The 12,801-nt window shown below is 38.0% G+C and overlaps 1 protein-coding gene across 3 annotated transcripts in view; it reads right to left on the bottom strand.

The window, feature by feature from the left end:
• Nucleotides 1-8,747: 8,747 nt before the first annotated feature.
• Nucleotides 8,748-12,801, bottom strand: part of ZFPM2 (zinc finger protein, FOG family member 2) — a 418,253-nt gene continuing 414,199 nt past the window's right edge. For all 3 annotated transcript variants that reach the window (XM_036232969.1, XM_016147454.2, XM_036232968.1), the window contains one exon: nt 8,748-12,255. In XM_036232969.1, coding sequence (XP_036088862.1) covers nt 9,764-12,255 — 2,492 coding nt within the window. In that variant the 3' untranslated portion in view covers nt 8,748-9,763. The remainder of the gene's footprint in view (nt 12,256-12,801) is intronic.

Genomic DNA, 12,801 nt, shown 5'->3' with positions numbered 1-12,801 from the left:
ATCATGTGGTGGTTTTAACACAGATTCACTCCTTCCTTTAGTAATTCCTAAAGGGAATTGGAGCTTAATTCCCCACCCTTGGAATGCTGACCAGATTTAGTGATTCACCTCTAATGAATAGAATATGGAAAGGGAAAAAAATGGTAATTTTACAGTGCAAAACCTGGCATATAAAACCTTAGTCAAATGATCAAGGTTAACATCACCAGTGATGAATTCTGTTGATGTCAGATATGTCCTAATAAGATGCAGTGAGAAGCACTTCACCTCTCTGCCATTCTCTCCCTAAACCTCTAACTCCAGATAAATCATAAGAAAACAACAAACCCAAATTAGGGAACATCCTACAAAATATCTGACCAATATTCTTCAGAAGTGTCAAGGTCGTAGAAAATTAAGGGACAAACAAGCTGTCAGACATTAGAGGAGACTAAAGAGACATTATGGCTAAATGCAACATGGTATCCTAGACTTAACCCTGAAACAGGAAAAGGACATTAGTGTAAACACTGGTGAAGTTAGAATAGAGTTTAGTTAATATCATTCCAAGGTTATTTTGATAAATGTGCTATGGCTACATAAAATGTTAATATAAAGAAATGTTGGGTGAAGGTATATTGGAACTCTGTACTATTTTTGCAGCTTTTATACAAATCTAAAATTATTTCAAAATAAAGTTTAAAAACAAACTCACTGAACATAAGAGCACATTCATAATATATGTATACAAATATATAACATAAATAATATTTTTACTCTAAATATTTATGGTATAATCTCAGAAATTGCTAAATGCTATTTTCATTTCTCTATTTTTTCTATTTTTAATTGAAATGTTCAAGTAGAGGGACTGCTTTTGTTTCAATTTATCTGCCTTCTTTTGACGAATATATTTTAAAGAAAAATTATCAAATAATTTGTTACTTTTTGGATATAGATAATGGATAATCATAAGCTTTCTTATTTCATTTACTTGCAATAGAAAATAAAATTTTATCTAATTGATAGAATGTTGTAGCTTATTTTGAAAAATACTAAATTACGCGTGTACTATATCAATTCTAATAGTGCACACAAGCACAGAGCAGCCATTTGATTTAGATGAAGAGTCATGCTTTCCAGAGTAATCCATACAAACCCTCTGCAACAGCACATACTAAATCAGAATCTTCAGGCCCAATCAGCTAAATAATGCCTAAATTTGAAGTAGATGCTGAAGGTGCTTGAGCAGATTTATATGATTTGGTTTTGTGTAGTTAATTATATCTCTGCAGCTTCCTTAGTGAATGGTAGATGTAAAAAAAATAAGTTATAGACCATTTGCAATGATATTGATAGACCAAGAGGTTATTATGCTGAGTGAAATAAGTCAGAGAAAGATAAATACCATATGATTTCACTTATATGCAAATGAACAAAAAACCAAACTAATCGAAAACAGACTCGCAAATATAGAGGACAATCTGGTGTCGGCCACAGAAAGGGGTTGGGGGCTGGAAAGAAGGTGTGAAGGATTAAAGAGGTACAAATTAGTAGTTAATAGAGGGCCATGGGGATGGGGAGCACGGTATAGGGAATGCAGTCAGCAGTAATGTAATGGATAGATGTAGAGCCAGAGGAGGGAAAGAGTAATCAGGAGCATCCTTGTACATGTAAACTGTATACATGTCTAACCAATGTAATGTACACTTGAAATAAAATAAAATAAAATAAAATTTTAAAAAATAAGTTGTAGAGGTTATACATTTATTATCTAGCTTTTCTGAAAATGTTAACTTTAATACTTAATTTTTAAAAATTAAACGACATTTAATTTCATTCTGCTGCTGAAATGACATTTTGCAACATAACAGTGACACCAAACAAAATAATTTACTAGCCATATATTTATAGCATATATGACCACATACTTCATGATAAAATCAGAGTAATTAAAGCATTCAGACTGTCGACCTGTAACTTCAACAATGATAATCACCCTTCTATTTTCAGCATATTTCACATTCTTATTAATTTCTCACACTTTTCATAGATCGCATCACCTAGTGGGGTTTTGCATCTTGGTGGCCAGGGCATAGACCCAATAGTGAGCAGAGGAAGCAGTCCCTAAATCTTTTTCCACAACCACTGAAAAACAGAAGGAGTAAATTGTTCCTAGATGCTTCTGTCTAAATTGTCCTCGAAAAGAAGGCGTTAGTTACATTGCATTTGGAAAAGGTCAATGCAAAAGACAGGTTACCTCTGATTGTCTTTTAGCTTTAACCACATCTTACAGAGAAAACGTTTTAGTGGACATGCATCTTACCAACTAGGAGCAGAAACAATATTAGAAGTTGGAAATGCAAACTGGAAGTCTATGGAATCCATCCCGGCTTACAGTGATTGTAATTCTTGGTAATATTTAGTGTTGTGTTTCGCTCAAATCTAAGACCCACGGAGCCAATTGGGATGAATCATGAGGCTTTATTAGCTGGCCAGCGACTGATTCTCTACGTTACAGGGTCAGAGGAGGTCAGTCCCGAGCTCCCAAAAGAGGCAGTTTATAAAGCCTAGAACCACACCCTGGTTAATAAGTAAGCAGATTACCACACCCTGGTTAACATCAAAACAAGTAAGCAGATTACAGAATCAGCAGTTGGCCATTAGCATATTTTTGAGCAGATTACCACACCCTGGTTAACAAAATCAGAAGTAAATCCTTAATGTAGGTTTACTGTAAATTTTTACAACATTTAGTATGAAAAGTTTAAGATACATTCTGAACCAGGCCAGGACTATCCCAGGCAGAATGGGACATATGATTATCTTAATTTGGGCAACTTCAGGGTCAGGGGGCAGCAAAATGATGTCGGGCAGACCTGCAACATGAATATAAGGGACCTGGCTTGAGATAGAGAAAATAAGATCAAGAGCATTATGGAAAAGGGTAGCAAAAGCTTACTAACAACAACTGGGTTCAAGACTTGACTCTACTGGTTCTGTCATTTGGGGAACTCACTCAACAGCTCTAAGCTTCAGTTTGTTCATTGGTAAAATAGTGATTATAATACTGATGTGGTAGATAAACACTGATCAACACTATATATGAGTAATATCAAACTCCTTTGATTCCTAAATTCAGCTGAATCTAATCCAAGCCTCCCTCCACCAGACTGGCAGAGAATTTCATCTGAGCATTACTGGAACTCCCTCCCTTTTCTAGGATTAGGTAATTGATGGATTATCATACAATCCATGACATGTGAGGACCTTTTACTTCTGGTTCACACTTCAGTTCAGAGTATATGTTTATGCTTCTTGACTAAGTCCTTACATAACTTGAAAAAGACACATCTGTTGCTTTTGTACAAGGAAAGAGAGGGAATCACTGAAGCAACTAAATCATCAAATTGGCTAGAGGGAATTGGAAGCTTAAGTGGGAGGATTGGCTTTGGCTAAGACCATGGACAATTCATCCATTATAGCAGGTGTGGCTACTGCAGGTGTGTCTCTGCATGTCTTGGTGTGACTAACTTCATGTTAATTCCTTTGTCTCAAATTTTCTGTTTTCCTCTTAAAATTTTTTCATGTGATTTCTATGTTGATCTCCTTCCTTCTCTTTTTTCATCTGAATCACCTCTTTCTGTTATCATTTTCTTACTTTAAACTAGTTATGATATTGGGTACTATTTTTTTTTCATTTCTTGTATTTTTTTTTAAAGTTTTAAATCTTCGTTATTAGTTTTAAAAGAGTATTTGGTCATTGTACATTCTTTTATAAATACAACAACAATGTATTTTACTTGATTGTTTTTCTTGTGGGTCATTAAACCCCAATAGGAAAATAATAGTTCTGGACTTAGTGGATTTGATGATACATTTACACCATCTGCAACCAGGTTATGTCATACGTAAGAAATGGCATTAATAATCAAAGAAGTGCTGCCAAGCAAAAAGCTCTGACATTCTGCTTTAGTATGAAGATAAAACTCGTTTGAAATTAATATATTATTTGTATGCAAAATGAGATTGCTTAGGTTCTTGAAAACAGTTTATTTTCTTTCAATCCTGTTTATTCTATTAATATACTGAGCAAACTCTCTTTTCTAGATAGTGCCAAGGTAAACTTTTGCCTAGCTTGTGTCTGCTTTTTCACGATTCTCTGAATTAATAAGGTTTACTAAATTCCAAACAGATAAACTGCCTGGTGCAGGGCTGTCATCAGACTCATTTCTGCCTCATTATTGGGTCCTACATGATCAGTTGGATGCTGGGTTCTTTATGGATGTCACTGATGTTTGTTGATAACATTCAGGTCTCAATCGAGCTCTAAGACGGTCCTGCTGTGTTAAATAACACATTTGTAGAACCTGGCAGAGTCGTAGCTCCTTTTCCTCTCTCCCTTCTCCTGCACCTCTGTGTTGGCCAGAGTATTTCGTTACCTCTCTATAAGAGACTGCATAATGGCCTCCAAAGATATCAAATCCCAAACCCTAACACTTGAAATGTTACCTTGTAAAAAACGAGGGTCTTGGCAGTTGTGATTAAGGATCATTACGTGAGAGAGCCGTCCTAGGTAGTCTCGCCGTAAACACCTTTGGCATAAGCTTTTGTGGTGCATAACGACTTGGCCGTAAGGCAATTTTGACGTAAAAGAATGAAAATCGAAACAGGGAGAGTAAAAAGGACATAATGAAACAAGAATTTAAAAACCTAATACCAAAATTAGAAACACTTTATTGTGTAAAGTAAAAATACATCATCTCTGAAGTCTTTTGTTCAGAGTAATGTGTGTGTGTGTGTGTGTGTGTGTGTGTGTATTGCATGTTGATTCATCTCCACGTTTGGCATCACACTTTTTAAAAATTTTTTTACTAAATGTCTTCCTTCATTAAGAGAGGTATCAGTTTCCAACTAAATAATCAATAATTAATGCCCTTGAAAGCTGTCGTAAATTAGTAGCTGCCTCTTTTATATTTGTCATAGCTTGGTTAACTTGGTTTGTGCTCGCCAAAGGATTTGCAAAAACTGATTGATCATTTTCTAGTATAGCATGCAATATGGCTAAGATTTATATAATATAAAGATGGACTATTGGGAGAATTTTGTCAGTAGAGAAATGAAACCAGACAACTAGCCTAGATACATTAAGTGGCCAGGCAGTTGCTTCCTCAATGGAGAAATGAAACCAAACTGTCAACCAGTTATTTTATCTTCTACAGAGAAATTACATTATGGCCAATTAGTTATGCTGCAAAAATATTTGCAGCGAAAATGCTTGCGGCAAAAGTGCTTGCAGCGAAGATGTTTACAACATAATGCCAGACATGGGAAGAGTATCCCAGTGGGCTTTAAATGCCATCACGAGTGTCCTTAAAAGAAAGAGGGAGATCGAATATAGAAAAGAGGAGGCACCATGACCAGGGAGGTGGAGATTAATGTAGCTACAATACAAGGAATGCTGATAGCCACCAGAAGCCGGAAGAGGCAAGGAACTGGCCTCCAGAGAGTCACTGTAGGGAGCGTAGCCCTGCTGACATCCCGATATCAGCCTTTTGGCCTCTATTCTGTAAGAATAAATTCGTCATATTAAGTCATCAAGTTTATGGTAAACAGATATACTGCCTGCTGCAGGACTGTCATCGGACTCATTTCTGCCTCATGATTGCTGCTGAAGTATTAAAAACTAATATGCTTCCTTTCTCTATATCCAGAAATTGCTTGAGTTAGACTTAAATATATCAGAGAGAAAAAAATAGCTGGAATTTCATCTGCTTGCCTTAGTATTTTCCTTCTGGTTTAGAGGACAAAAGAAGATGACATGAAGAGGGAACCTGAAAATAAGACTCAGGTGTCTGGCTCTTACCCATTGCTTTGTAACCTTGAGCACTTCAAATCTCTAGCCCTTCGTTCTGCCTGAAAATGAGAGAGTTCCACCCGATTAAGAGATTTTCAAATATTGTTTGCAGATTCCATAACAACTTAATTTTTAATTTCAATTCCAATATTAAAACATATGTTGAATTGTTTTAAAATTATAACAGTTTAAAACACTTAAATTTGTTACATATGAGATAGCAACGCTTAGAAGACCAATTGTGTATTAAATTCTGCTGCAGACTTTATTTTAATGTTGACCACAGAATACTGCTTCCCTTTCCATGTTTAATTCAGTGATTCTCAGTTGTGGTCAAGGGAGGACAACAAGTGATGCTTTGCCAAAACCCCTCAGAAATCCAAGTCTACCCTAGATATTCTGATTTAGTAGCTTTTGGTATTCTGTAGAGGATTTAAATACCACGGAACAATCTGAAGAATCAGTATAAACCATTTTTCTTTTTGCCATCCTTCCCCCAAACCATTCAACTGGTGCTAATATTCTGAGCTAAATGTTGTCTTGTTGAACACGGATCATTTTTGACAGTAAAGGCTGAAAGTATTTGATTTCTTCTTTAATATGTCATTATGTAACCCCATGATCAGACCTGTCCTCTATTCACTTGGTGTAGACACTCTCTAACCCCATTTGGATCACTACTATGGCCTTCTGACTCACCTCCCTCTCTCTAGCATCTAGACCTCACACTTACCCTATCTTCATTCCTAAACAATTTTCATTTCACGTTTCTATTCAAGAGACAAGCTACAAGACAAGTGCATAAACCTCAGCCTGGCATTCAAGGTCTCATGACAGAGATCCTTATATATACACATACTTTCCAATCTGAGTCTTCTCCTTTTGAAAAATTTTTTACTCTTCACTCTCACATGCTACTTTCGCATGATCTTCACATGTAGAAATGCTATTATCTTCCTCTATACCCTCCAGGTTCTAGTTCTGGCCTGAATGTCATTATTTCAGCCTATGCTATGTATTTTCACATGTGAATGGCTATTAGAACTGATTTTGCAACTATACAAACAATGCTTGAAATATTCTTCTGGATAAAATGAACATATATTTCAGGACTCCCAAAAGGACAAGCATCTTTCCTTACCATTGTACTCCCCTTTCTAGAACATACTCTATCCATACAGTGTTTCTCAACTCTTTCATCCCACATTGGTTTCTTTTTTCTTTTTATCTTTCTATTCTATTCAGTCTCATTCGTCCTTCGTACCTTGACCTAGTTTACCATTTAGTCTTTCCCAACCCTGTCACATATTGGAACCACCTGGACAGATTTTAAAAGCGATAGATTTCCTGAACCCACAGAGATTTTTCTTTAATTGATCTAGTGTGAGTCCCAATGTACCAAAAATACATATATATTGGCATTTCAAAAATGTTCCCCAAGTGAGTCTAATGAGCAAACAGTTTTAAGAAGCACTAAACTGAGCTGGATTATAAGCTCCTTTAGGGAAGCGATCATGTATCATACTTCTTTGCCTTCATTCTCCAAATAGTGGGTAAAATCCTAGGTGATCAATAAAGTGATGTGATTGGCTGATTTTCTATATATATATATATATATATATATATATATTTTAGTAGAGAAGAGAAAAAAGAAGAGATAGGGAAAGGAAGTCTGGATGGTCACGGAAGTGGGGCGCACAGCATAGGGAAGGTAGTCAGTAGTATTGTAATGGCTGTGGGCAGAACCAGATGGGGCGATAGAGTGATATGGGTGTCATTTCATAACTATGTGTCTAATCAATGTACTGTGTACTTGAAAACAATACACACACACACACACACACACACACACACACACACACACACCCAGGGTTGCCAGTAGCCATCTGAAAGCTGTGCAGGTCTTCGTGATGATCGCTGTGTCTTTAAGGACCTGCTACTTTTAAGAGATTCCTAAAAAAACCTATTAAGCATATTACTTTTGTTCAGTGTTAAGTCATGGGAAATAAAAAAATATCAATTGAGGTCAATATTTTACACTTAAAATAATTATTCTCAAGAAGAAACTGGAGAAATAATCCTGGCACAGTATTTTTTTATGTTTTGTCACAGTATTTATTCGTTGTGTTTGGGGCTAGCACCTTATGTTTATTAGGTTACCAAATCCAATATGAATGAGTAATAAGGTATCACAAACCACCTGCTAATAGTGTGACTCAGTCACAGGTGAGGTAATCGCCTTTCCAGATGAGAATGTTACTAAAACTGCAGCAGCCTGCAGTCTGTCTTGATTGGAAATCGGTGCCATCTCGCCTACTGAATCACATCTCAATATCCCTGGGCAGCCCATTAGGCCCTCCGTGATCTAAAACGCATTGTCTGCTCCACTACCCCTCAAAGCACAAACCCTTGGAATTTACAAATGATATGTGTGAAATTTAGTGCCTTTTACAAATTGCAAGCATGGAATTTGTGCATCTTTATGCATCAGAGTCACTTTACCATCTACTTCATTGCTCCGCAAAATGAAACTCTCTTTCTCTGGTAAACTCCATTTGATGTCAGGTGCATTTGATCAACATTTGTGCCAAGTCTTGTGCATAGGCTTTGAAACACTCATTAAAGCATTCTTTTTTTGTGCTCCATGGTGGTGAAAGGGGTAGAGAAAAGAAACACAGTGGTTATTATATGGTTATATTGAAGAACTTTTCTAGTTATTGAACTGTCCGGTTCATCTTATATAATAAATTATATGAATTAGACTCATATAAAGGACAATTTATCCTTTTACTAGTTTGTCATGATGTTACTACAGCTTTTTACTGTTGTTTTGCACCTATTCTCATCACACAAAAAAGTTGGAATTATATATAATTTCTTTAGTATTAAAAAGAAAAAAAGTATGCCAAACTTCTCCAACAATCTGGAATTTTATTCCATCCATATACATGCATAGTAACAACATTTGTTGAGAAATTATTTCTATCAGAAGTAGAACATTATCTTTGTGATCACCAGGTGCAGTATTGCTACTCTTATATTTAAATAGATCTTATATATGAATTAAATTCATACTTGCAGCATTGAGTTTAGGGTTTCAATTTAGACTGTGCCTTTCAAGAAAAAACTGATGAATACTACCTCATTACTTACAATACTGCTTCCAGTAATTTTGTTCATTCTTTATAAAGTATTGCATTTAACAGCAAAGGTTTAAAAATTGAGACAGAGCTGCATCAGCGAAAGAAAATACAAGTACTATACAAGAAAAAAATTGCCATCTTCATTTAACATACATGTTTAAGATTAAGAAAATTGACAGAAACATACAGCTACATACAAATGCAAAGCCTAGTGACTAAGACTGTATTTGCTAAAATATAAAGTGCAAATGGAGCCTGATTATCCAAGAATTAAAATCTTAAGGCGAACTTATAGCATGTGTATTAGAATATCTTTGCAAGTTATATTTTAGCATATACAAATATCTGCAACAGCATATAAGAAATCAAGATACACAAGTGCTTTTGAAGCTATTTCTAAAATGCTTTTCTGTATTATTTGTGACTATTTTCTTTAAAAGCTACTATACAGTGCAAACCATATGTGCTACACAATAACTATACAATAACATTACAAATGACTTTAATATAAAGTTTTTAAATAAAAAATAACATAACCACAGCTATGAATACTGCTGGTAAAATAAATTAATTCTTTTTGAAAATGGCACCAATAATACACTTTACTAATGGACCGTAATGAAATTACACCTCAAGTCTTCAACTCAGCCATGATGAATTATCTCCTGATTGCCCAGATGAAATTCAAACAGCTTTTGCTTTGTTTTTGTTTTTCTGGACTGGGTAGAACAACATACTAAACACTGGTACCAAAGGTGACTGATGTTTAATTTAGTTAGTTATTTCATTTGACATGTTCTGCTGCATGTGATGAGCAATAAAACTTCTTGTGAGTTATAAAGTTTGAGAGGTTGTTGAACTGGATGTCACATAGCCGGCAATATTTCCCACTGGTTGCAGCCTGGGTGGAGCCATTCACCCCCTTTGCTATGCTAGATAACTGTTCCTCTGCGGAGGGAATTCCTGGTGAGACGTTCTCGTTTGTGGCTAACGGGTTCTCAGAGATCCAAGAGGGAGACTTGTGGCCATCATCATGCTGAGGATTCTGGGAAATGTTCTCCTGCTGGGGGTTGGTGGCAGGTCTCTCATCTTGCTTCAGTCCACCATTAACTATTACCATGCCTCTATTTTTGGGCAACAAAGGCAGAGAATCTTTCTTGGGCACAGCACACCCATTTGTGGAAGCCTGGCCTTTAGGAGATTCATTTTCTGCGTTTGTGCTTTGCTCTATGTCAGCGTTATGGATGACAAGAGAACCGGAAACATAATCGCTTGGCTTTATTCCATAATATGGAGAAAGCTGGTCAGCTCCTTTGGCCTTCTTTATTGCTCCAGGGTAAAGGCATTGGGGAAGGAACAAATGTTTGTTTTCTTCTTTTGTAGCAATGAGCTGCGCAGCTTCACTGAAGACTTTCAGGCCTTGCAGGGTGGCTAGGTGGGATGAAAACAAATTCCCGTTGGGGGAAGGCTGCTTCGGATTCCCATTTTTCTCACATTTTATTATGCTTCTTTCATAGCCGACATCAGGGCTGTTTCGCTCGCTTTCTGGGTTTGGAAACACTTTGCCGTCGAGTTGACCCAGGTCGTTACGCTGATGGGCAGTGACCGGGCAGAAATTCTGCTTGTGCGCCAGGTAGTTCTCCACCTTGTTGAAACTGATCTTGCACACAGTGCACTCGTGGTAGTCCAGCAGCCTTTTGGGAGACGCGGTTGTCCGCTCAGACTGGGATAAACACTTTTTGCTAAGATCTATGGGCACGTCCATCTCTAGGCAGGAAACACTGGAATGAGTGGTGTCACATTTGGACACCGGAACACATTTGTTGATCGTCAGAGAAGTTTCCAAGTGCTTTGAGACAATTCCTGGAAAGATATCGCATCTTGGATGGTAGCACTCTCCCAGCCCTTCGGTGGGTTCTTGGGTGGAGGTACATGGATTGCTGAGGTTGGCTACATCAAGAAACCGCTGTGGGACCAGGGGAGGCCGTTGTTCCTGTTCAGGTAGGCACATCTCATACATCTTCCTCCGCTTGCGGGTGCGCATGGTTCTCTGCATGGCAGGCACTTTGCTGGAAGCAGACCTCTTGAGCGGAGGGTCGTGGCGTGTTGCACAATAATACTGTTTGTGGACCATGTATGTTTCGTGCCGGCTAAAGGTGATGTTGCAAGCTTCACAGGTCGTCTTATTTGGGTCACTTTCCCCATCCACTAAGGGGACGCTGGGATTTTTCACATCAACAGGTTTTCCATTAATTTTATCATCACTGCTACTAGAGGTGGAGAGCTTCTTAGCTTGAGTGGAAAAGTCCTTGTCGTGGCCCTTCCCATTTGGCCCGATTAAATCTAAAACGGTGGAAGAACTGATGCAGGACGTTTGAAGAAGTGGATTCTCAGGATCGGCAGAATGAGTGGCTGGGTTGAGGAGGTTTATGGAGGTTTGGCCTGTGTTGGGACTCACAGCCTCAGGCATCTTTTCTGAAACACCATGGAACTCTGGGGACTTGGCCATCTGTTGCCATCGGCTGCTACAATAATGTTTTTTGTGCACTAGATAATTATCCAGATTATTGAATGTTATGTTACACTCAAAACAAGTAGCCCCCTTGGGCATCAGGGGGCTGTAAATTACAGGAGGGTAGCTACTGCTTCCGTGCCTCAGTCGCCGATGTACCAGCTCAGACATCTTGGCTAAGATCTCTGAAGCTTGAGGGACCATTGTAATATCTTGGGGGAAAGCAAACTGAGAGAGAAAAGGACCCACAGGGAAAGAAGGCCCAATATTAGGCTGGACAGGAGATGAGGCGAGTCTTGGACTAGAGGGCTCAGACTTTATTTTTGTGTAAGAAAAGCTCTGTTTATTCGTTGTAGGCTGTATCTCTGGTCTCTGGTTAGTGAGAAAGAGCTGAGTCTTTTTCTCACACTTGTCCAGCTCTGTGTCAGAGCTTGCGTCTTTAGTCTGCATGTTCTTTTGGCTCTGAGGGAGTTCGCTTCTGGTCAACAAGTCTGTGGCTGGCTGTAAGCTATCTTCAGTTCCACTTGGAGAGTGTTCCATGTCACTTTCTCTGGGAAGTTTGCCTCCAGGGACGTGGAGTTCCTGGTGCTGCAATAACTCCCTCTGAGTCTGGAAGCCGAAGTGGCAGTGATTGCACCGGAAGGCAGCTTGAGTGAGATGGGAGAACAGGTGTTGGTGAAAGTTGATCACAGAATCAGCAGTGTAGCTACAGACGGTGCATTTTAGACTGGCACCTGGGGGGAGGAATTCTTCCATTTTCACTCCTGAAGAGACATACAAAATAAGAATACTGAGAACCTCACGTGTTGGCTACTAATGATCTAATGTCTTCACCACAACAGAAATGAATTGACATTTTCAGAATCTCATTTGTGATATTAATCTGTGCGTGTGACATTTTCTACCACGTACGATAATAGTAACAGCACTTTACAGTTTCCAAAGCACTTTCATGTGTATCATAATGGGGTAGGCGTCATTGTCTCTGTTTTACAGGTCAGGAAACAGACGCACGGATGCTTCGAGAACCGATTATGATAATAAAGCTATTTGGTAATGGAGCCATTACTAAACCTCAGATTGTATCATTTCTAACCCAGTAACACTATGTTCTACATGAGGACATAGACATTCATTAGAGTTGATATTATAATCAAATAACTCTCAGCACACTAATTAGGTCTTTATTCAAAAGTATCCAAATAGGAACTATTTTGTAAAGTAATTAATAACCCCCTAACTTATCCTTGGTACAACTCTAGAATTTTATCCATTGGTTTTGCTGAACATGGTTTATCTCTGTCCAGGGC

The sequence above is a fragment of the Rousettus aegyptiacus genome, unplaced genomic scaffold (assembly GCF_014176215.1).
Source record: "Rousettus aegyptiacus isolate mRouAeg1 unplaced genomic scaffold, mRouAeg1.p scaffold_m13_p_15, whole genome shotgun sequence".
Classification (NCBI taxonomy): domain Eukaryota; kingdom Metazoa; phylum Chordata; class Mammalia; order Chiroptera; family Pteropodidae; genus Rousettus; species Rousettus aegyptiacus.
Note: the sequence above shows the minus strand (reverse complement) of the source record. Positions and strands in the feature narration are given on the sequence as shown.